At 40.3% G+C, this 17724-nt stretch overlaps 1 protein-coding gene across 2 annotated transcripts in view; it reads right to left on the bottom strand.

Moving 5' to 3' along the window:
* Positions 1-17724, bottom strand: part of LOC140200581 (alpha-1,3-mannosyl-glycoprotein 4-beta-N-acetylglucosaminyltransferase B) — a 431883-nt gene that overhangs the window by 80436 nt on the left and 333723 nt on the right. Inside the window, exons 13-15 of one of the 2 annotated variants that reach the window (XM_072264115.1) lie at positions 10573-10660; positions 9435-9547; positions 927-4025 (exon numbers count right to left, since the gene is read on the bottom strand). In XM_072264115.1, coding sequence (XP_072120216.1) covers positions 3999-4025; positions 9435-9547; positions 10573-10660 — 228 coding nt within the window. In that variant the 3' untranslated portion in view covers positions 927-3998. Of the gene's footprint in view, positions 1-926; positions 4026-9434; positions 9548-10572; positions 10661-17724 lie in introns of those variants that run through there. The other variant, XM_072264112.1, reaches the window with a different exon arrangement.

The raw sequence follows: 17724 nt of genomic DNA, 5'->3' as shown, positions 1-17724 counted from the left end.
CAGTTTCATACCTAATAAAGCCTCAGTATTACATTCTTGGTTTTGTATTCTAGTCCGCTTGAACAGAATGCTAACATTGCATTTGCCTTCCTTACCACCATCTCAATCTGTAAGCTAAACTTTATGGAATCCTGCACAAGGACTCTCAAGTTCCTTTGCACCTCTGATTTTTGAATTTTCTCCCCATTTAGAGAATATTCTATGCTTTTATTCCTTCTACCAAAGTGCAAGACCATACATTTCCCGACACCCTATTCCATCTTCCACTTCTTTGCTCATTCCCTCAATCTGTCTTGTCCTTTTGCAGACACCCTGCCAGCCTCACCACCTTTCTTCGTATCGTCCGCAAAACCATCAACTCCTTCATCCAAATCATTGACATACAACATAAAAAGAAGCTGTCCCAACACCAGCCTTTGCGGCACATCACTAGTCACTAGCAGCCAACCAGAAAAGGCTCCCTTTTCCCCCCATACTTTGCCTCCTGCCAATCAGCAAATTGTCTATCAATGTTAGTACTTTTCCTGTACTACCATGTGCACTCTGCTTGTTAAGCAGTCTCAATTATGGCACTCTGTCAAAGGCCTTTTGAAAATCCAAATAAACAATATTGACTGATCCTCTTTTATCTATCCTGCCTGTTATCTCCTGAAAGAATTTCAATGGATTTGTCAGGCAAGATTTTCCCTTCAGGAAACCAGGCGGGCTTCAGTCTATTTTGTCATGTTTCTCCAAGTACCCTGAACCACGTCTTTAATAATGGACTCTAACATCTTCCCAACCATCGATGTAAGCCTAATTGGCCTTCCCTCCCTTCTTAAAGAGTAACATATGCAATTTTCCAGTCCTCTGGAAACATTCCAGAATCTAGTGATTCTTGAAAGATCATTACTAATGCCTTCAAAATCTCTCCAGCTCCCTTTTTCAGAACCCTGGGGTGTAGTCTATCTGATCCAGGTAATTTATCTACCTTCAGATCTTTCAGCTTTCTAAGCACCTTCTCCTTAGTAACAGCAACTACACTCACTTCTGCCCCCTGACACTCGCGAACCTCTGGCATACTGCAGCTACAGTCTTCCACAGTGAAAGTGCAAAATACTTAAGTTCCTCTGCTATTTCTTTGTCCCCCATTACTACCCCTCCAGTGTCATTTTCCAGCGGTCTGATATCCATTCTTGCCTCTCTTTTACTCCTTATATATCTGAAAAAACTTTTTGTATCCTCTTTTATATTATTGGCTAGCTTACCTTCGTATTCCATCTTTATTTGTTCAGCACGGTAACATAGCGGTTAGTGAAATGGATTTTCCAGTGATCAGATTGGGGTTCAATTCCCGCCACCCTCTGTAAGGAGTTTGTACGTTCTCCCCACGACCACATGAGTTTCCTTCGGGTACCTTGGTTTCCTCCCACATTCCAAAGATGTATGGTTAGTAGGTTAATTGGTCAGTCACATGGGTGTATTTGAGCAGTGTGGGCTCGTTGGGCCCAGAAGGACCTGTCTAGCATGCTGTATTGCTAAATAAAATAAAATAAAACTCCTATTAACTATCTGGCTGAGGGGGTGAACTGTCATTCCAGGTTTACAGAAGTTGTCCTCCAAGCCACACACTATCCTGATTTGGAAATCTACAACCGTTCTTTCACCATCACTGGGTCAAAATCTTCCCTAACAGCACTGTGGTTATTAGGCACACCCAAGGACTGCAGTGGTTCAAGAAGGCATGGGGAGGTTAGGTGGGGAAATGTATCTAAATACGAAGGCCATCAAGAAAACAAAATAATCCCTTCCCAATAATGGCACAATGCTTGAGTGACAAGAATTATTCAATTAATTTACAAATATTTGGTTCTAATGATTTCTCCCATTTTAAACAATTAACGATTTGTAATGATACATGTTTATTATCTACAAATTGGGCCTCATTTACAGATTGTGTAAAATAGTACAGTTTATAAAATGAATATATTAAATTCTTCCAGCCATTCACTGCTGTCTTCATTACATATTAATAAAAATGCCATGGAAGCAGAAATTCTCCTTTCAATAATTGTACTTGAAAAGGTTGACGTAAGCACAACAAAACATTATTCCTAATCACACTACCTTTCAAGGTACAATTATTGACATGGGGACATTCAGACCCTTAAACTTTGAACCAGAAACAAGAATCCTGTCTGATACAAAGATTGTTTTAACTTGCACAAGGATTCAAATCAAAGATCCTACTTTCATTTAGGCAAAGAATTAGTATTTGGTTCTTATCACCTCCAGGGAGACTGGATCAGAACACAAACATTTAATTTTGTTCTGTCAATTTTTTTTCCAGCACCAATTTGATAGTGAAAGGGTGAAAGTCCCATGTGGAGTTTTTGAAACTGGCCACACATACCTCGAGTTTCTGCACATTTACACAAGAAACAAGGATTTATCCAGCATCTTGCAGACAGCATGAACCTATCCTCCAATTAAATAATTCAGGAATTTTGTTTTTACAGTTAGTCTGTAATTAATCTTGCTTACAGATTCGTTAACTGTAGTGGATATAAAATTCTCTCTAAAGTAAGTAAAAATTAAGGACACAGAGTCTGGATAAATCCCTGATATGAGACACTCACTCATTGCATCCATTTTCTAATCTTCATTTCAGATACTCTTCACCTTTTCCTTCTGGTTAGATGTTCCCTATTTCCATCTACTTCAGTTTCAGATATTCCCCTCCAGTTTGATAGACTCCTTGTTAAAGAGAACGCATTATCCCGAACTTTTCTGTTAAATTTTCAACAGCCTTCATCACCTTCCTCAGAGACACTGTTTCCCTTCTGTAGCCATAATGTTCACCACCACATTATCCTTTCAGACACATCCATTCCCTACCTATCTTCAAGCTGTTCCTCCTCCCACTCGTTTGTTACTGACTCTTTCCCTTGCCCTCACTTCCAACAGCTACATATTCTCTCTGACACTCCCTGCTCCCCCTTCCATTAGATACTCCCTCCCCTCCCCCATCGCAGAAGCTCCCTGCTGGCTCCCTCCTACAGGAAGCTTTTATAATTAATACTTGCTCGTGAAAAATTCCATCCTATTTAGACATCCCCTAGCACTTTTACTGAAAATACTCCTATAATCCTTCCCACTAAGGGATTCTCCCCATTTTCCCTTTCCTTCCATATACATTCCCTACAATAAAAGATGCTCCCTAAACATTCACCTGAAAATATGTGACACTCCCTAAATGTTCACCATACAAAAAGAGACTCTCCTTGACCATTCTTACAGTAAGTGTCGCTGCCTAAATATTCTCCGTCAATAAGAGACTCTCCCTAAACGTTGTCCCTGCAATAAGATATGTTCCCTAAACATTCTCCCAACAATGAGGCACTCTTCCTCGATAAGAGACTCTCCCTAACAATTCTTACAATTTGTAACTCACCCTAAACATTCTGCATCAATAAGAGATGCTCCCTAAATATTCTCCATACAATGAGACACTCTCCCTCAATAAGAGACTCGAAGTATCCTTACAATAAGAGATGCTCCCTAAGCATTCTCCCTCTAATAAGAGACATCCCCTAAACATACTTGCTAAATATCCTCCCAAGAATGAGACACCTTCCCTCCCTTTCCCTCTGGTTTACGGAACAGGCCCACCACTGACAGCACTTCCTGGTGTAAACATTCCGCAAAGTACAGGTTAAAAAATGGCGCGTTTTAGAATAAGTTGAACAAGTGAGCATCAGCATGGAAGATCCAATGAAAAATGTACTCTCGACCGACGTTTGATTCTGTTTCGAGTAGAAAAGGGTCTCACAGCAGACACGAACTGCTCCTAAACACGTCAGTTTTTGCAGTGTCCCGGAACACTTCTGGCCGGATTGGACAGTAGGCGGTGCAGTCTTTCTTCTGCGATGGGACAAGATCCGGGAGGGAACGGTTCCTGAACCGAACCACCGCCGGCTGGGGGGAGCAGCACTGTCAAACACAACTCCTCTCTTCAGCTAACTGTCGGCTTTCTTTATAAATATCTGAAATTTTTTAAAAAAGGAAGCTGTCACAACTCAGAAACCGGTGCTGTTTCAAGATTCAAGACTGTTTAATGTCACTTCCAGTACACAAGTGTAGAGGGGAACAAAATAATTGCTACTCCGTATCTGATCCGCACAATAAATACAATAAGATAAAGAACACAATATTAAAAAAATATTAAAATATGTGGGCACGTGGCCAAGTGGTTAAGGCATTGGACTAGCGACCTGAAGGTCGTGAGTTCGAGCCACAGCCGAGGGAACGTGTTGTGCCCTTGAGCAAGGCACTTAATCACACATTGCTCTGCGACAACACTGGTGCCATCTGTGTGGGTCCTAATGCCCTTCCCTTGGACAACACTGGTGTCGTGGAGAGGGGAGACTTGCAGCATGGGCAACTGCTGGTCTTCCATACAACCTTGCCCAGGCCTGCACCCTGGAGAGTGAAGGCTTTCCAGGCACAGATCCATGGTCTCGCAAGACTAACGGGGGCCTTAATTGAAAAAGACACAATGATATAAATAGTCAAGAGAGCTTATATACATATACTAAGATAAAGAATGCCTTATTCCTTGCCCAGACCACATTTTGGAAAATCAATCACTTGGCTCAGAGGCTAAAGAGCAAAACTCCAGAGATTAGGACAACAAAGAGGTGGTCACGGGAGTGCTCTGAGTCAGTGGACTGGGTTGTGTTCAAGGACTACCCTGTGGATCTGAATGAATACACCATGGTTGTACAGACTTTATTAAAACAGTTATAGACGAGTGTGTCCCCACAAAATCATTCGGAGACTTCCCAACTAGAAGCCCCAGAGGAAACATGAAACCTGCAATCTGCTAAGGGCCAGATCAGAGGCATTCAGGTCTGGAGACCAAGGAAGTTACACGAGGTCAGCATGTTCTCTGGAAAGCCATCTCATGAGTGAAGTGGAAATTCTGGAGCAAACAAATCAACAAAGGATAATTGACAGCTGTAATAGGGCTTGAATGCTATTGCCTCTTAAAAAGTTAAATCAAGCGACATGGGAGACAGCAGGGCTTCACTTCCAGATGAGCTCAATGCTTTCTACACACACAAAGTGCTGCAGGAACTCAGCAGGCCAGGCAGCATCTATGCAAAAGAGTACAGTTGACGTTTTGGGCCGAGACCCTTCATCAGGACTGCAGAAAAAAAGATGAGGAGTCAGAGTTAGAAGGTGGGGGAAGGAAGCAACACAACATGACAGGGTGAAACTGGGAGGAGGAGAAGGGTGAAGTAAAGAGCTGGGAAGTTGATTGGTGGGCTGAAGAAGGGGGAATCTGATAGGCAAGGACAGAAGGCCCTGAAAGAAAGAAAAAGGAGGAGCACCAGTTGGTGATGAGACTTATCAATTCCTGCCTGAGAGGTGACTTGGATCTGCTCCAGTTTGCCTGTCGGCACACAGGTTCATAACAGATGCCATCTCATTGGATCTTCAATCAACCCTGGAACATCTGGTCAGCAAAGATGCACACATCATGATGCTCTTTATCGACTACAGCTCAGTGTTGAATACCATCATCCCCTCAAAATTAATTAATGAACTCCAAGACCTTGGGATCAATATCTCCCTGGGCAATTGGATCGTGGATTTCCTCACTTGCAGACCCCAGTCAGTTCAGATTGGCAACAACACCTCCACGATGGCCATCAGCACGGGTGCATCACAGAGCTGTGTGCTTAGCCCCCTGCCTCACTCGCTTCACACCTAGGACTGTGTGGCTAAGCAGACCTCCCACGCCATATTCAAGTTTGCTGATGACACCACAGCTGTGGACCAAGTCAAAGGTGATGATGAATCAGCACATCGGAGGCCGATTGAAAATCTGGCTGAGTGGTGCCACAACAACAACCTCTCACTCAATGTCAGCAAGACCACAGAGCTGACTATTGACTTCAGGAGGAGGAAACCAGAGGTCCATGAGCCAGTCCTCATTGGAAGATCAGAGTTGGAAAGGGTTAGCAACTTTAAAATTCCTGGTTGTTACTATTTCCTGGACCCATTATATAAACGTAATTGCAAAGAAAGTACAGTAGCATCTCTACTTCCTAAGGAGTTTAAGGAGATTCGGCATGACATCTAAAACTTCTACAAAATTCTAAAGAAGTATTGTGGAGAGTGTATTGACTGACTGCATCACAGCCTGTTATGGAAACACCAACGCCCTTGAAAGGAAAATGCTACAAAAACTAGTGGATTCAGCTCAGCACATCAATGGTAAAGCTCCCCCCCCACCCCCAACCATTGAGCACGTCAATCATTGAAATGTTGCCATAGGTCATGCTCTGCTCAGGACTGACACCACCAGATTCAAGAACAGTAATTACCCCTCAAACATCAGGCTCCTGAACAAAAGGGGATAACTTCACTCGCCTCATCATTGAAATGTTTCCACAACCAATGAACTCACTTTCAAAGACTCTTCATCTCATGTTCTCGATTTTTTTGCTATTTATTTAAATTTGCGTTTGCACAGTTTGTTGTCTTCCGCACCCTGGTTGACCTTTCATTGATCCTGTTATAGTTACTAATCTATAGATTTTTGTATGCCCACAAAAAATGAATCTCAGATTTGTATATGGTGACATATATGTACTTTGATAATAAATTTACTTCGAACTTTGATTGATGCTAGGTGACTGACAGGAAATGATAAAGTAGTGGTGGATGGGAGTGTGGAGATGTTGATCAGCATTCCTGCTTGGGGAAAGTAACTGTGTTTGCGACTGGTGGTCAAGAATGAAGGATCAACTTTATTCACCATAGACATTTTCATGTGTTAGGAATTTGCTGTGGATGTGTTAGTCAGGGTACGACATGCAACAAAATACAACATTCAGCAATCATAAAGTGTAAAGAATTGTATAAAAATAAAATCAGAGGTTAAAGGACAGAATTAAATATCCATTAATACATAAATACCAGTACATATTTACAATGTGGACATCATTATAAACAGTGGTTTTAAAGTGTTTACAGTGCAGTGATGCAGTAATAGATAGAGGGGGTGAGGGTGGGTACACTAAATAGAATGGCTGATCAGAGAATCCGCTAGGGGAAGAAACTTCTAAGATATCAGGAAGTTGTTGTTTTAATAGCTCTATAGTGCTTTTCAGAAGGGAGCTTTGGAAAAGGCAGTTTGCAGGCTGGGTAGTATTCACAATGACTTTCCTTGCCTACATCTTTGTCCTGGACACTTACAAGTCCTGCAGTAACAGTAGACTGTAGACAGTGATTTTTTCTGCTGACCTGACAGTTCACTGTAGTTTTTGTATATTGTGAGAGGATGCTGCACCAAACCAGACAGTGATGGTTGATGTGAGGATGCTTTATGTTGGCAATGTAGAATTACACCAGGATGTTTTGGGGAAGATAGAATTTTACCAACATCCTGTGCCAAGCCTTTTTGTTAATGAAGGAGATAGGAACCCCATTCCTAGCCTTCTCTCATGCCTTTTGGTGCTGCCCTAAAAAGGCCATCCAGCCCATCAACTCTCTGCAGTCTCACTCTTAAATTAATCCAGCAAGTGCAACTCACCCTCTCTTTCAACATACTCCAGTTAATCATTTTCTAATTCCCTTCTTTAAGCAATCTTAGTCACAGAGCAGGGAGGCATGAGAGACTGCAGATGCTGGAAATCCTGAGTAACACACAGAAAATGCTGGAGGAACTCAGCAGGTTAGGCAGCATCCATGGAAACGAATAAACAGTCAACATTTCATGTCAAGACCCTTCATCAGGGGTGGAGTTGAATGGGGCAGAAACCAGAATAAGAACATGGAGGAAGGAGAACAAGCTGGTTGATGAGGGGGAAGATGGGTGGGTGGGGGTGGGGGTGAAGTAAGGAGCTGAGAGAAATTGGAAAAGATAAAGAACTGAAGAGGAGAGATTCTATAGTAGTATACGTAATTATGAAGGCTTTTTCCCCACTGAGGAAGGGTAAAGCTAGAACTAGAGATCGTAGGTTAAGGGTGAAAGGTGAAATGTTGAAGGAGACTCTGAGGAGGAACTTCACTCAGAGGGCAATGCGGTATGAGTGTGGAATGAGCTGACAGCGGAAGTGGTAGATTCAATATTAAGAACAGTTTGGATAAGTACATTGATGGGAGGTGTGTGAAGGGCTATTGTAGAGATGTGGATCAATAGGTCTAGGCAAAATAACAGTTGAGCATGAACTAGATGGGCCAAAGAACTTCCTTCTGTGCTGTAGTGCTCTTTGAGTCTATCAAACAGCTCCTCTGGAGGGGGAGAAAGAGGTGACATTACAGAACGATTAGAAATCCGTCCCCTCTAGTCACCAACATTTGGAACAGCCCCATTACCTACTTTACCAAAACCTTTAAAATGTTAGGTCAAATTCCTTCTCAAGAACCACCCAGGATTTTCCACACAAGGCCATCTTCCCCTCTGTGACTGCAACTTCCCACACAGGACCATCACACCTCGCAGGTCTGTAACTTCCCACATAGGGCCACCTCACCCTGGGATCACAACTTCCCACACAGGACCATCACCCCCCACCCCCCACTGTGTCTGTAACTTCCTATACAGAGCGATCTTCCCCTCAGTGACGGTAACTTCCCACACAGGACCATCTTCCCCTCAGTGACTATAATTTTCCTCACAGGAACATCTCCCTTGTGACTGTAACTTCTGACTAAGATCCTCCACACAGTACCATCTCTCCCTGTAACTAACTTCTGCCCAAGATTCTCCACACTGGGTCATTTCCTCTGTAACTGTAACTTCCTACGGCACAGATTCAAGGTTTAAAGTAAATTTATTGTCGAAGTTCTTATATGTCCCATATACAACCCTGAGATTCATTTTCTTGTGGGCATACTCAATAAATCCAAGAAACACTATAGAGTTAATGAACGGTGCACCCAACAGAACAGACAAACAGCCAATGTGCAAAAGACAACAAACTGTGCAAATACAAAAAAAACAATAAATATTGAGAACATAAAATGAAAAGTCCTTGAAAATGAGTTCATAGGTTTTGGGAACAGTTCAGTGATGGGGCAAGTGAATTTGGGAGAAGTTATCCATGCTGGTTCAAGAGCTGATGGTTGAGGGGTAATAACTGTTCCTGAACCTGGTGGTGAGAGCCCTGAGGCTCCTGTACCTCCTTCCTGATGACAGCAACGAGAAGAGAGCATGAACTGGGTGGAGGGGATCTCTGATAATGGATGCTGCTTTCCTGTGACATCACTCCATGTAGATGTGCCCAGCGGTTGGAGAGGGTTGTACCCAGGATGGACTACTTTTTGTAGGATTTTCCATCTTAAGGCATTGGTGTTTCCATGCCAGGCTGTGATACACCAGTCAATATACTCTCCATCACATACCTATTGAGGTTTGCCAAGGTCTTTAAACACATTACCTCACTGAGTATCACCCAAACCGGTGAGTCCGACAGGGTGGACAAACGAACAACCTCTAGTGGCCCGAACGAAGGGTCTACCTCTCCCTCGGCAATGCCGTTTGTGAAGTAAGCTGGAACACAAGGAAAGGAAGTGAAAGAAAAACAATGAGATATAAAAAACAGACATTGCTAACACACTCAGCAGGTCAGACAGCAGCAGTGGAGGCTAAACAGGTAGATGTTTCTTTGAAGAAACGTCATTGATGTGAAATATTAACTCTGCTTCTCTCTCTGCATTTGGGTAGAGCTGTCTGTGTGGAGTTTGCACAGTCTCCCAGTCGGTTTCCCCAAAGGTCCTCCAGTCCCCTCTGACATGCCGGGGATGGTAACCGGCCACTGTAAATTGCTCCTTGTGTGGAGGTGAGGTGTAGAAAAGGAGGGAGCTGATGAAAGTGTGGGATTAGTATAAAAATGGCTGGTTGACAGTCAGCATGCACACTGTGGGCCACAAGACCTGTTTCCCTGCTCCACGGCTCTGTGGCTCCACATTGCTGATCTGCATTTTCTGTTGGATTGAACAGTTGGCAAGCCAAAGACGCAGCAACTCTAAATAATCTTCTACTCTTTCTCTCAGCACTAACCGTGCTGAGCCTTTACCCAACACTGCACTTTAGTACAGTGGTTAGCGTAACTCATTACAGTGCCAGTGATCGAGGTTCAATTCAGACCGCTGTCTGTGAAGGAGTTTGTACGTTCTCCTCGTAACTGCGTGGGTTTCCTCCCACATTCCAAAGATGTACGGGTTAGAGTTAGAGAGTTGCTGGCATGCTATATTGGCGATGGAAACTTGGTGACATTTGTGAGCGGCCCCCAGTACATCCTCGGATAGTGTTGGTTGTTGACACAAATGATGCATTTCAGTGTATGTTTCGCTGTACTTCTGACAAATAAAGATAATCTTTATCTTTAAGACTACTAGGTCAGAGCAACACACTCAAAACTGCTGAAGGAACTCAACAGATCAGGCAGCACCTGCGGGGGCGGGGGGAGGAATAAACAGGCAACATTTCAGGCTGAGTCCCTTCATCAGACCTTCTCAGTGCCATGTTACATGAATCAGTAAAAGTGTATGTAGGGCTAAGTATCGTTGTCTTACCGATTCGGATATAGCCGTCCTCCGTTCTCTGATATTTGGGAAATTTGTCTTTTCCATCCAGCAAAGTTTCCTTCCCTGACTGTACTGTCTGTGAACCAGAGTGACAAAATATAACTAGGCAACTCTCACGTCCTGAAGAACTAATCTGCCCAAAACTACTGCAGAAAGCAAGCAAGAAGCTGCAGAGAGTAGTGGATTTTGCCCAATACATCATGAACAAATCCCTCCCCACCATCAGCAGTACTGTACCTACAGGAGGCTCTGCCTCAAGTACTCTCTGTTGTTGTTTTCATTTGTTTTCCTTTCCTCAAAGCACTGCTGCAATGAGGTGGTCTGTGTGGATGCCATGCTTCTGCATGGTACATGTCTCACTGACAGTAACAAATCAATTTGTGCATTTACAACTGCAAAACGTGTCCAGTAGTGGGAGAGTCTGGGACCAGGGAGCACAGCCTCCAAAGAGAGAGGATCGCGAAAATTATCTTGGGAATGAAAGGGCTAATGTATGAGGAGTCTTTGATGGCTTTTGGCCCGTACTCACTAGAGTTTAGAAGAACGGGGGGGGGGGGTGGATCTCATTGAAAGCTATCAAACACTGAAAGGCCTAGATAGAGTACATGTGGAGAAGATGTTTCCCATAGTGGGAGAGTCTAGCATCAGAGGGCACAGCCTCAGAATAGAGGGTACAGCTTTAGAACAGAGATGAGGAAGAATTTTTTTAGCCAGAGGTTGGTGAATCTGTGGAACTCATTGCCACAGACTGCTGTGGTGGCCAAGCCATTCAGTATATTAAGAAAGGTTCTTCATTAGTCAGGGTGTCAAAGGTTATGGGGAGAAGGCAGAAGAATGGGGTTGAGATGGATAATAAATCAACCATGAGGGAATGGCGGAGCAGACTTGACGGGAGGAATGGCCTAATCCTGCTCCTATGTCTTAACATTGAAACACAGAAACATAGGAAACCTACAGCACAATACAGGCCCTTCGCCCCACCATGCTGTGCCAACATGTACTTACTTTAGAAATTACCTAGGGTTACCCATAGCCCTCTATTTTTCTGAGCTCCATGCACCTGTCCAGGAGCCTCTTAAAAGACCCTATCGTATCCACCTCCACCACTGTCATCGGCAGCTCATTCCACACACTCACCACTCTCTACATAAAAAACTTACCCATGACATCTCCTCTGTACCTACTTCCAAGCACCTTAAACCTGTGCCCTCTTGTGCTAGCCATTTCAGCCCTGGGAACAAGATCAATGCCTCTCATCACCTTATAACACCTCTTTTTCCAATATTTTTTATTGATTTCCATATAGAAGAATACAGAGTTCAAGGGAATACATATTGTAAAACAAAAGAAAAAATATAATAATACCAGATACAATATATTGAATCACATTAACAAACTCCTTACTCTACATGCATATGGAATAGATTAATTTGTATATTAGAATATAAGCAATTTTATTAAAAAAAAATCTACACCCACTACCAAAGTCGAAGCTGTTTGGGGAAAAAAAAATTATCAGATAATAAAATATACTATTAACCATCTTCTGTACCTTAACAAGAAGTCAAAGATTATGAAAATAATTTAAAAATGGCCCCCACGAATTTTGAAAATCTTGGTTAGATTCAGAAACTGAACAACGAATCTTTTCTAAATTTAGGCATGCCATAACATCCCATAACCACTGAGCATGATTAGGCAGAACAGCATCCTTCCATTTAAACAAAAACGCCCTTCTAGCCATAAGAGAGATAAAAGCCCGAATGTGCAGATCAGATGTCTTGAAAATGATATTTTTCCTTCCAACAATACCAAATAGGGCAGTCAAAGGATTAGGCTTAAAATTTACTTTAAAGAGTACAGAAAAAGTTTGGAATACTTTCTTCCAATATTTTCCAAGACTTGGGCACATCCAAAACATATGAATAAGTGAAGCTTCTCCATTGTTACACCTATCACAGTAGGGAGATATATCCCTATAAAAACAAGATAACTTATCCTCGGTCATATAAGCCCTATGAACCACTTTAAGTTGTTGGAGGGAATGACGAGCACATAGCGATGAAATATTAACTAATTTAAAAATCTCATTCCAAGTTTCTTCAGAAATTGAGGTCTGTAAATCTTGTTCCCAAAGATTTTTAATCTTGTCTAAAGAATCATTTCTCATTCCCAACAACATATCATAAATATTGGATATTGAACCATTATAGAATGGTTTCATATTAAGAATTTTATCTAATATGTTCTTATCAGGTCTATTAGGAAATGTACATAATTGAGATCGCAGAAAATCTCTAATCCCGAAAAAAATGGGTTTTTGGTAAACTATATTTAGTTGACAATTGTTCAAATGAAGAAAGACTTCCTCCCCGAAACAGATCCCGGAAGCATGTAATGCCCAATCTTTCCCAATGTTTAAAGACTATATCAGTCATAGAAGGCTTTAAAAATAATTTTTAAAAATGGGACTAGAAAGGGAGAATCTCAATAAACCAAAGTGTTTTCTAAATTGTATCCAAATCCTTAAAGTATGTTTGACTACCACATTTTCAGTTATCTTACTTAAGGATAAAGGAAGTGAAGATCCCAATAGGGATATAATAGAAAATTTATTAACCGAGTTAGCTTCTAAAGAAACCCACCCTGGACAGTCCTCATGGTTAATATAGTATAACCAAAACGTGAGATTCCGTATATTAGCTGCCCAGTAATAAAACCTAAAATCTGGTAAAGCTAAACCTCCATTCCTTTTAAATTTCTGGAGATGGACTTTATTCAATTAAGGACGTTTATTTTTCCACATGTAGGAGGATAAAATAGAGTCCAGAGAGTCCAATCAATGATAATGAAAGGGGCGACCAATTTGATAATGTTCTTTTTATATAATTTAATAAAGTAAGAAAATTTTCTTTAAATAAGTATTTACAATTCTTAGTAATTGTTACACCCAAAAAAGTGAATTGGTTTCTTGCAATTTTAAAAGGAAGGTTAATATCAGTTAATGGCAAAATATTCAAAGGAAAAAGTTCACTGTTGTGTAGGTTCAGTTTATATCCAGAAAACTGAGTAAAACAAGATAGTAAAGAAAGCACAGAAAGTAATGAAGTTTCGACAATAGAAATGTAAAGCAATAAATCATCCGCGTAAAGTGAAACTTTGTGGATAGTACCCTTCCATAAAATACCAGTGATATCATTAGATTCTCAAAAAGCAATAGCTAAAGGTTCTAAAGCCAGGTCAAAAAGCAAAGGACTCAAAGGGCAACCTTGTCTGGTTCCACGTTGAAGTTTAAATGGTTTAGAGTTCTGAGCATTAGTAAGAACCCGAGCAAAAGGCGATAAATATAGTAATTTAATCCATTGAATAAAGTTGGAGCCAAAATTAAAATTTTCTAAGATTTTAAATAAATAATGCCATTCAACCCGATCAAAAGCCTTCTCAGCATCTAAAGATATCACACACTCCAATATCTCCTTAGAAGGAGAATAAATAACATTTAATAATCGACGAATATTAAAATGAGAATATCGATTTTTAATAAAACCAGTCTGATCGTCAGAAATGTTAGATAGTAAGATATTTTCCATCCTACGGGCCAGAACTTTAGATAAAATTTTAGCATCAACATTAAGTAAGGAAATTGGTCTATATGAAGAACCTTCAGTTGGGTTCTTATTTTTTTTAAGGATAAGCAAAATAGAAGCTTCGTAAAAAGATTGCGGCAACCTACCTGACTTAAAAGAATCTGAAACACCTGAACATAAATGGGGTATGAGCAAAGAAGAAAAAGCCTTATAGAATTCTCCAGAAAATCCGTCAGGACCTGGAGCTTTCCCTGAATGCAACGAACATACAGCCTCGGCTATTTCTTCTTGAGAAATACATTGATCCAACTGTTTTCGGTCATCAACAGAAAGCGTAGGTATATTTATTTTGCCTAAAAAGTTATCCATCACAGTATTATCTTTAAGAAGATCAGAACTACAAAGTTTGGAATAATATTCTCTAAAAGTATCATTTATTTCTAAATGATCAGTTGTCCTAATACTGTTAGCTTTATAAATTTCTTCAATCTGTTGTTTAGCACTAGAAGTTTTAATTTGGTTAGCCAATAATTTACCTGTTTTATCTCCATGAATATAAAATTGACTTTCATCATTTAGGAGTTGAGATTCAATTGGGTATGTTAATAAAAAATCATATTTAGCTTTAATTTCAACCCGTCTTTTATATACAACAGGATCTGAAGTCAAAGCATATTCTTCATCTAATTGTTTCAGCTGATTGGCTAAATTAATTCTCTCTTTATTAGCTTTTTTCTTAACACTTGCAGTATAAGAAATGATTTGTCCTCTAATATATGCTTTAAAGGCATCCCATATGACAAGGCTAGAAGTCTCCTCCACCATATTCTCTTCAAAGAAAGAGTGATTTGCCTCTCCAAGAACTTTAAGAAATCCTTGTCAGATAACAGTTAAATTAAAACACCAGAATCTGTTTATCTGAGGAAAACCAGGAAGATTTATCAATAAAAAAAAATCAATTCTGGAATACGTATGATGAACATGAGAGAAAAATGAGTATTCTCTATCTGTTGAATAAAAGAAACACCATATATCAACAATACATTTCATTAAAAATGAATGGATAAACGAAGCTGATTTATTAAGTGTCTCTGGTTTAGAAGAGAACTGATCTAAAACTGGGTCTAACCAGCAATTAAAGTCTCCTGCCATCATCAATGAATACACACTCAGATCAGGCAAAAATGAAATAAATCGCTCAAAGAATCCTGGATCATCTATATTTGGAACATAAACATTGGCAAATACCAACAATTTATTCTCTAATTTCCCTGATTCTATAACAAATCGTCCATTAGTATCAGAAACAACCTTCTGTTGAACAAACGGAACTGTATTTTCTATAAAAATCAAGACACCTCTAGCTTTGGCCTGAAAACTTGAGTGAAAGTTCCATTCTCTCCATCAGCTAAAAAGGCATGAGTTATCAGAATTACGTACGTGTGTTTCTTGTAAAAAAATAATTGGGACCTTAAATTTTTTAATATAAGCAAAAATCTTATTTCGTTTCAAAGGATGATTTAATCCTTTCACGCTAAGACTAAAGTAATTTAGTATTATAATCCATTTTATTATTACTTTAAAAATAAATTAAAAGGATAATCCTTAAGAAGATTAATAAAACTAAACAACGACCTATGAGATAAAAAAAACCAGCACTCACAACACTCTAGAGGAACTCAGCAGGTCGGGCAGCATCAGTGGAAACGATCAGTCAATGTTTCGAGCCGGAACCCTTCGTCAGGACCCTTCGAGAGTCCTGACGAAGGGTTCCGGCCCGAAACGTTGACTGATGACTGATCGCTTCCACTGATGCTGCCCGACCTGCTGAGTTCCTCCAGCGGGTTGTGAGTGTTGCTTTGACCCCAGCATCTGCAGATTATTTTGTGTTTAAGATAAGAAAACCAAACAGCAGGTTTGACTAAAAATCCCAAACAGCTTCCAAGAAAAAAAAACCTAAACACTCTCCCCCCTCCCAAAGAGAAGAAGTCAACCAAAGAAAGTCGACCCCTACAACTAATGATGACAACCCCCCAGAAATCCTGCTGGCTTAGCTCCAAATAAATTACAAGGTTAGAATATTCCAACCTAGTCAAAACAACAGATAATAAAGAGACAGTTAATTCTCCTATCAAAAAAAACTCTAGAAAAGTAAGTATAATATAATGTGAACACACAGAATATTGGCTCATTAAAATCTTAAGAGGTTCTGAAAGAAAATTGACTGCAAGATTCATCAGAGGCAAAATACACAATTATTCATGTAAATTTTTGTTAAACAGCTCTAACATGACACTTTTAAACTTAACAAAGTAATAGCATATTAAAGTCTTATTCTCAAAATAAATCCTTAAAAAGTTCAAAAAGAAAGAGTTAAGTAGGAAGTTTAGCAAAGGTAAAATAAACAGTTATTCGTGTGACAAATAATAAGCAGTCACTTCACTGACTCTAAATATTCCTGAGCCTGGAGACTCGAATTGAACCATTTTTTGCGATCCATCCTGCAGTGTAATTCTGAGCTTCGCCGGGTACCATAAAGAAGGTTTCAAATCTTTTTTGTAGAACCCTGACATGACATTTTTGAACTTAGCATGTTCCCTCATAATCTCTGCTGAGAAATCTTCAATGATTCTAATCTTTTTCCCATTAAAGTCAATCATACCTTTCCGACGAGATTCACGAATTATACGGTCCTTTGTTTGAAACTCATGAAAAGCGATTAGCACTGAACGAGGTTTGCTTGTAAAATTCTGTTCCCAGGTATTCTATGCGCTCGGTCGATCATTGGTGTCGATTTTAAAATATCGGGAAATAACTGAACCAGAAAGTTTGCAAAAAATTCCGTAGGACGATCGCCTTCAGTTAACTCTTTAAGACCAAGAATTCGTACATTATTCCTTCTATTTCTGTTTTCTAAATCAATAATCTTCTGTCTTAGTTCGTCGTTAACCTTGGATTGTTTTTCATAACGCTTTTGCAGGTCGTCCATTTTCTCATCCAGAATCAACAGGATTTCTTCATTCTCTTTTATTCGTTTATCATGTTCAGTTAGGGTTTCTTGAATAGAATCCAGTTTTGTGCTTAATTGCTTAATTTCAGAGCCAAGTTGTTGAAACCGGAGGATTCCTTTCTGAATCACTGAAATTCCTTAGAGGATTGTTTTCTGAATCACTGAAATTCCTTGGACGCTTCCTTTCTGTGCTTTTGCATCAATTCAACAATAGAATCCAAAGATGTAGAAGAATCTTCTTCTTTTTTACCTTTAGCAGTTCTCGTAGTCATAGTGTCAGATCAAGATTGGAAAATAGGAAAAGTAAGGTAAACTAGGAGCGGCTGTAAAACGCTGTTATTCCATCCACCGCCAACAGGAAGTCCCGAAGGACTCATAGTCCTCTGTTTTTCTGAGCTCCATGTACCTATCCAGGATTCTCTCAAAAGACCCTATCGTATCCACCTCCACCACCGTTGCCGGCAGCCTATTCCACACACTCACCACTCTCTGCGTAAAAAACTTACCCCTGACATCTCCTCTGTACCTACTTTCGTGCACCTT

The sequence above is a fragment of the Mobula birostris genome, chromosome 7 (assembly GCF_030028105.1).
Source record: "Mobula birostris isolate sMobBir1 chromosome 7, sMobBir1.hap1, whole genome shotgun sequence".
In the NCBI taxonomy this organism is placed as follows: Eukaryota; Metazoa; Chordata; class Chondrichthyes; order Myliobatiformes; family Myliobatidae; genus Mobula; species Mobula birostris.
The sequence above is the reverse complement of the archived record's forward strand: the minus strand, read 5'-3'. Positions and strand labels throughout refer to the sequence as shown.